At 55.3% G+C, this 7,877-nt stretch overlaps 1 protein-coding gene across 1 annotated transcript; it reads left to right on the top strand.

The window, feature by feature from the left end:
* The first annotated feature begins 863 nt into the window (after positions 1 to 863).
* On the top strand, positions 864 to 5,537 carry LOC141816830 (uncharacterized). The gene is made up of 3 exons (XM_074704558.1): positions 864 to 989; positions 1,438 to 2,481; positions 2,580 to 5,537. Exons 1-3 carry the CDS (start codon positions 864 to 866, stop codon positions 5,535 to 5,537), a joined length of 4,128 nt encoding a protein of 1,375 aa, XP_074560659.1.
* Positions 5,538 to 7,877: the final 2,340 nt, after the last annotated feature.

The following is a 7,877-nucleotide window of genomic DNA, read 5'->3' as shown; positions in this document are numbered from 1 at the left end:
TCCATTCCGCCATCCACGTACCGAATCGCCTCCATTCGGCGAAGACCTCGCCGAATCCTTCCATTCGGCGGAGACCTCGCCGAATCCCTCCATTCGTCAGGAGACCTCGCCGAATCCTTCCACTCGGCGGAAACCTCGCCGAATCCCTCCATTCGGTCCTCCACTCGCCGAATCGACCATTCGGCCAACTAGCTTGGCCGCATCCTTCCGTCAGCGATGACATAGACGAATCCTTCCTTATGTGCCTGGTAATTTCACCGCCCTGACCAAATGCCCTACAGTGCCCTGGTACCTCATCATGATCTCTGACAAGCCCACGCCCCCATCAATTAATGCTATCTCTCTGCGGCCTGCCCCGCTGCATACTCGGATGGTGACAAGATACTGCTTTACCGGCGATGGGACAAGGAACTCGATTGTTCCTGCCACCTCATTAATCATGATGAGACATTCCTTAAATGATGACGTGACAGGTATGCACGCTCATCTCCCTTTAAAACGACCACTCCTCTCCACAGGTATCTCTCTCGAACTCTCTCACTCTCTCAACTCTCTACTCTCGCTCAAGCTCTACTGTTCATCTTCTTCCTTCCTTCGTTCCTGACTTGAGCGTCGGAGTGGTCGCGCCAGGGCACCCCCTGGCCTTCCTACTGACGTTCCTTGTGTTCGCAGGTCGTCCTTGAAGCTCTGGTCCTCACCGGCTCCGGCGAAGTCACAGGCGACTTTGAAGCCATCATCGCCCTCAGCGTCATCTACTGTTCAGAGCCAACAACGAGGAGGTCCGGTGACGTGTCCAGAAGCAGTTCTCAACCGGAACATAATTTGGCGCCGTCTGTGGGAAGCTTTCTTAGCCCGGATTTGAGATGCCGACGGACGAACCTCCTCAACCTCCTCAACCTCGCCTCATCGCCATGACTCAAGAAGATTTCGATAGGGCGGTGGCCGCCGCCGTCCTGGCGATTTCTCAGCAACAACAACAGCAACAACAGGTACCAGCTGGCCCTTCTCGACCTCATTCTTTCTCTGCTGAAGCACCACCGGCGCCGGTGCCAGCGCCGGCCTCCAGCCCGACGGTTGTTTGAGCCCACGGAGGCCCACCATACCCAGGCCCACCAATCTCAGGCCCATCAAGCTCCAGCCCATCTTGCTCAGGTCCATCAGGCTCCAGCTTACCAAGCCCCAGCTCAACAGACCCATCAGGCCCACTAAGCCTAAGACCCACCTCAACCTTATATGTTTGAGGACATGTTTGAAGACTAGACGCCCTCCACGTGGCAGGGATGGGGAGGGCAGCGGCTCTCACAAGTGGATTTTAGAATCCCCCGCCACTTTCGCTCCTCAACTCATGGATTACACCGGAGCCACAGACCCGGACGCCCCATCAGGCCCACCCACCTCAACCATACATGTTTGAGGACTACGGAGGGATGTCCGTAGAATCCGCAGGCCCGGACCCCACCTCGACGCCCTCCACGTGGCAAAGGCCCGTACCCTGGGGAAGGCAGCAGCTCTCACAAATCTCCTTTTGCCCAGTGGATCTTAGAAGAAGAACTCCCCCGCCACTTCCGTGCTCCTCAGCTCATGGATTACACCGGAGCAACGGATCCGGAAGATCACTTGGGGAAATTCGAGAATGCTGCTACTTTGCATCAGTACACTGATGCCATCAAATGCCGGGTTTTCCTGACGACTCTGGCTGGTGCTGCGGTTCGTTGGTTCAACCATCTGCCGCCAGCCTCTATCTGTTCTTTCAACGACTTTAGAAGCTCCTTTCTAAGGCACTTCGCCACCAGCCGTGCTTACCGAAAGACGGTGATGGACCTCTTCTCCATCAAACAGAAGTCCAAAGAATCACTCAAGGAGTATCTGCGCCGATTCAACCAAGGAGCGCAGGAAGTCCCAGCCGCTCCTTCAGAGGTCCTCGTCAGTGCCTTCTCTCAGGGACTGATAGAAGGAGACTTCTTCCGATCTCTCATTAAGAAGCCTCCGGAGAACTTCGACATGCTGCTGACCCGAGCCGACAAGTACATACATGTGGAAGAAGCTCAGTCGGCTCGGCGAATGAATGCCGACACCTCCTCTCACGGCGGTCCGAGTCGACAGCCCGCTCCGGCTGTTCGAAGTGAACATCGCCACCCGCCTCAACCACTCAGAAGACCAGAGCCGGAGCCTCCAGCTAGACCGGCAGGTGGCCCCCGTGCCATCCAAGCAGTAGACTCCCGGCCCACTCAATCGTCAGGACCTTCGCGATGGCTACCCCGCTTCTGCGCATATCATAAGTCGCGAACTCACGACACTCGGGACTGCCATCAGTATGCCCGGGTCCTCCGTGAGTCAGAAGACCAGCGCTCTAGGGGGACGATGCCTGCCCCTCCATTCCGGCGGGAGAACTCACCGTCAAGCCGCTGCTCCACCGCTGCCACCTTCTCCTCGGACTGCCCCCAAGCGCCACCGTTCTCCCAGAGAACTCACTCCCCCGATGCAGAGCGAGGGGGACCGCGGCCAGGGATCCGGCTCCCGTGACCCTCGAGCCGGCAATCAAGATAACACCCCCCGAGGTAATATTCTCATGATTACAGGGGGTGCTACTGACGGGGACTCCAATCGGGCCAGGAAAGCACATAGCCGACAGCTGGAAGTCTGCGGTGTGGCCGGAGGAAGCAGGGGAGAAGGACCCCATCATTGGCTTTGGACCTCAAGACTTGGAGGGAGTGGAAACTCCCCATGACGATGCACTGGTCATAAAGGCCACCATCGCCAACTATGACATATCCAGGGTGTTCGTCGACACCGGTAGCTCCGTCAACATCATATTCAAGTCGGCCTTCGACCAGATGCAAATCGACTTGGATGACTTGGAGCCGATGGCTACTTCCTTCTATGGCTTCACCGGAAATGAAGTGCGCCCCTTGGGGCAGATCCGCCTCGCTATCTCCCTTGGTGAGGAACCGGCTCGAAGGACGAGGTACTGCTTCTTCACCATAGTGGATGCTCCCTCTTCCTACAATGTGATATTAGGTCGGCCGACACTCGGCGCCTTCTCCGCCGTCGTCTCCACCTACCACCAGAAGATCAAGTTCCCTGTCGGGGACTTAGTTGGGGAAGCACGAGGCAACCAGACGACGGCGCGACGCTGCTATGTTGACTCGGTCCGGACGGAAGCCAGGAAGACTCGGCGGACCCAGGGAGCTGAAGTGCACGCAGTTCAAGAGGTGCCTAACCCTCGTGCTGCAACCGAGAAGGAACTCTTACAAATATGCCCCGACCGTCCGGAAGCAGTTGTACAAGTGGCCGCCGAACTGCCAGCCGAACTGAAGCAAGAGTTGGCCGAATGCCTTCGCCGGAATCAGGATGTCTTTGCCTGGGATCCGACCGACCTGACGGGGGTCTCTCCTGCCGTCGCCATGCACCGCCTCAACGTCCTGCCAGGAGCCCGCCCCATCAAACAGAAGAGACGCCACTTCGGCCCTGAGCAGAACAAGGTGATCCGAGAAGAAGTGCAGAAGCTGCTGAAGGCTGGATACATCAAGGAGGTGCACTTCCCGACTTGGCTGTCCAACGTGGTGTTGGTACCGAAGCCAGGAAACAAGTGGCGAGTCTGCGTGGATTTCAGAGACCTGAACAAGGCTTGCCCGAAGGACTGCTATCCACTGCCCCGAATTGATCAGCTAGTCGACTCGACCTCCGGCCATGAATACATATGTATGCTTGATGCTTATCAGGGGTATCATCAAATCCCCCTTGCTGTAGATGACCAAGATAAGGTCAGTTTCATAACGGCAGATGGAACTTTTTGTTACACTGTGATGCCATTCGGACTCAAAAATGCCGGAGCCACTTACCAACGCTTGATGGACAAAATCTTCCGGCATCAACAAGGCCGCAATATAGAAGTATACGTGGATGACATACTGGTCAAGTCCGAAAGGGGAAGCTCCCTCATTGCCGACGTGGAAGAGACCTGCAGTACTCTACGCCAATATGGTCTGAAGTTGAATCCCGCCAAGTGCTTATTTGGCGTCCGAGTGGGGAAGTTCCTCGGCTACATAGTAACTGAGGAGGGAATTGAGGCCAATCCCGATAAAGTTCAAGCACTGTCTCATATGGCTCCGCCTCGCAACCTCAGAGAAGCACAGAAGCTGATGGGTCGGATCACCGCACTCTCCCGGTTCATCTCCAGAGCGATGGAGCGAAGCCTCCCATTCTTCAAGGTCTTGAAGCGGGCACAGAAGTTTGAATGGAATGCAGATTGCGACAAGGCATTCTCCGAGCTCAAAGAATACCTCTCCCAGCTCCCTCGGCTCGCCAAGCCTTCACCAGGCGAGCCCCTGTTCATGTACCTGGCGGCCTCCAACTTAGCAGCCAGCTCCGTGCTAGTTAAGCAGGAAGGTCAGTCTCAACATCCCATATATTTCTCCAGTCATCTTTTCAAAGATGCAGAAACCAGATACTCCAATTTGGAGAAGTTGGCGTGGATGCTCGTCTTATCTGTCCGGAAGCTACGCCCATATTTCCTATCCCACCCAGTTACAGTCATGACCAACAGCAACCTGGGTCGACTGCTCACCAATCCAGAGATCTCTGGACGGCTTATCAAATGGACCGTGGAGCTCGGAGAATATGACATTCAATATCAACCTCGGACTGCCATCAAGGCCCAGGCCTTAGCTGATTTTCTCCTTGAGATGCCTGAAGGTGAGCCGGAGCAGACTTGGAAAGTATATGTAGATGGCTCCTCCAATCGGCAAGGAAGCGGAGTCGGAGTTGTGTTGATCTCCCCTCAAGAAGAGGAGATTCGGCTCTCCATCAGGTTAAGTTTCCGCACGTCCAACAATGAAGCTGAGTATGAAGCTGTGCTTGCCGGTCTGCAGGCAGCCAAGCGAATGGGAGCTGCGCGAGTCCAGTTATATTCAGATTCTCAGTTGGTGGCACAGCAAGTAGAAGGAACTTGCGAAGTCCGTAATGACCGACTTCGTCGATATTCCGAAGCCTTTACCAAGCTCAAGGCAGAATTCAGAGAAGTCTCCCTCTTGAAGATTCCTCGGACTGAGAATACTAAAGCAGATGAATTGGCCCGACTGGCCAGTTCCATGGCCGAATGGACAGACGAAGGGCACATCGCTCAGATATCCTTCGTCGCCCAAATTGACCAGTCCGAAGCCGTATCAGAACCGGAAGACTGGAGAAGTCCCCTCGTGAACTTCCTCCAGACAGGCGCCACTCCTTCTGACCCTGGTTCGGCCAAAGTACTCAGAAGGCGCGCGGCCCGATTCACCTTGATAGGAGATCAGCTATACCGGCGCGCCTTCTCCCGTCCTCTGCTCAAGTGTTTGGGACCAGAGGATGCTGACTACGTCTTGCGGGAGGCACATCAAGGATGCTGCGGCAACCACCCGGGAGGAAGATCGTTGGCCCGGAAGATTTTATTGGTCGGCTACTTCTGGCCGACTCTCCAAGCCGATGCGGCAAAGTTAGTATCACCTGCCTGCACTGCCAGAAATACCAAAATTTCTCACGGCGACCGACTGAGATGTTGAAGGCCTCCACTACTTCATGCCCTTTTGACCAATGGGGCATGGACATTGTAGGACCCTTCCCGACAGGGCCACAACAAAAGAAGTTCTTGCTGGTCGCTGTGGATTATTTTTCCAAGTGGGTTGAAGCCGAAGCCCTCGCCCGCATCACGGAGGAGGCCGTCATCAAGTTCTTGTGGAAGAATATTATCTGTCGGTATGGCATTCCACAACGGCTAGTCTCCGACAATGGCCGTCAATTCCAAGGGAAGAAGATCCAGTCCTGGTGTCAAGGACTCGGCATCCAGCAAGCATTCACCTCCGTAGCCTACCCGCAAGCCAATGGTCAAGCCGAAGTCACCAACCGGGAAATATTACATGGCCTGAAGACCAAGCTGGATCACGAAGGAGGCAGCTGGGTGGAGGAGCTCCCATGTGTACTATGGGCCTACCGAACCACACCAAGGGAGAGCACCGGCATGACACCATTCCATTTGGTGTATGGAGGAGAGGCCGTAGTGCCAATGGAAGTAGGAGTCCCATCAGACAGAAGAAGGCTCTATGATGAAGACAATGGGGAGCGCCGAAGGATGGAGCTGGACTTCATCACCGAAGACAGAGACCGAGCCGCCTCCCGACTCACGGCCTACCGACAGAGGATGTGCGCCACTTACAATCGCCGAGTGATCCCCAGATCCTTCCAAGTAGGGGACTTGGTGTGGAAGAAGGCGAAACCGGCAGGCGACGTGGGCAAGCTCGAACCACCGTGGGAAGGCCCTTATCGGGTAGTCAAGAAGACAAGCTCCGGCGCCTACTACCTCACCGACTCGGAGGGCAAGGACTTGATCAGACCTTGGAGCGCCACGCACCTCCGGCCTTACCATACTTAACAATTCTCTACGCTAAACCTCATTACTTGTCTAAATTCATTTCTTACATATAATGACAAGTGATGTTTCCTACAGGCCTTCCCCGCTCTAAGGCTTCTCAGCCATTCCCGACACTTCCCCGACTCGAACGTCGTCGCGGATCAAGACATACTTAGGTCTCGGACCTACTCCACCGACATAATTAGGTCTCGGACCTACTCCATCGACTCGGCATAGGTCTCGGACCTACTCCACCGACATAATTAGGTCTCGGACCTACTCCATCGACTCGGCATAGGTCTCGGACCTACTCCACCGACATAATTAGGTCTCGGACCTACTCCATCGACTCTGCATTAGGTCTCGGACCTACTCCATCGACATAATTAGGTCTCGGACCTACTCCATCGACTCGGCATAGGTCTCGGACCTACTCCACCGACATAATTAGGTCTCGGACCTACTCCATCGACTCTGCATAGGTCTCGGACCTACTCCACAGCCAAGTTAAGGGGTAAGCTAACACTTGCTTTCCTCCTTCATCATTGCGGCGCCTTCCTACTACGGAAGCGGCAGCCGTCGCCCGTGCCTTCCCAACATGGAAGCATCCGCCAACGCCAACATCACAATGACACGGAAGCAGTCACTGTCACAAGCATCTTCCCGATTCGGGAATGGAGGCCATCGCCTCCCCTCCCGAATCGTTCGCAATCCCGAATCGACTGCACTCCCGAATCGCCTACACGCCGATTCGTCCACGCGCTGAGCCCACGGGCGACTCCGTAAGCCAACTCAAGAGCAATTCACCACTTGTCCACACTTCAGGTCCCACGGGCAAAGCCACCCGTCACCTCGCTAGCATACGCCACTCCTCACCTATAGCCGCTTCCAACGATCTAGGCATACAGGTCTCACTCGCTAATTCCTTCTCTATGCTAGACAAGGACTTAGGCATCTCACACTCCTCTCTCGAAACTAAGTACTCACTCTCCCTTTCTCACGGCTTGCCCCTCCTCCTCCCACTCAGATTAGGTGCACCATAGAAAGATAGAAGGACAACAAGCAAAGACAAACTAATAAGGAGTCAACAAAATCTTTCATTACTATCCAAAAAATTACAAGGGAAAGGCCACGGCCGAATACATTCATTTCTTCTTCCCCTTCCCTTTCCCTTTGCCGGCTGGAGGCTTCTTCACGACCGCCGACGCTGTCCGGGCCGACTCAGGCAGCTCCTTCCATACTTCCTGCGGGTCCAGCTTGTCAATGGCTTCATCCGGGATGACCACTCCCGCCGCCTGAAGCTGCCTTCAGCGCCCCCTCGAAGCCGGACTGGAGCATGCTGGCAGTCCGCTCCAAGAATTGATCGGTGAATTCCTTGGACTTTAGCCAGTCTTCCTTGGCCGCTTCGAGCCGGTCCTCCTCACTCAGCTTGTAGGCGGCCAGCTCATTGCGTGCGTCGGCCGAGACGCCCTCCACCACCCTCGCCGCTTCGGTC

This window comes from Curcuma longa, unplaced genomic scaffold, assembly GCF_044706935.1.
Source record: "Curcuma longa cultivar G26 ecotype Majalengka, Jawa Barat unplaced genomic scaffold, ITB_CL_G26_1.1 contig_18376, whole genome shotgun sequence".
Lineage (NCBI taxonomy): Eukaryota > Viridiplantae > Streptophyta > Magnoliopsida > Zingiberales > Zingiberaceae > Curcuma > Curcuma longa.
The sequence above is the reverse complement of the archived record's forward strand: the minus strand, read 5'-3'. Positions and strand labels throughout refer to the sequence as shown.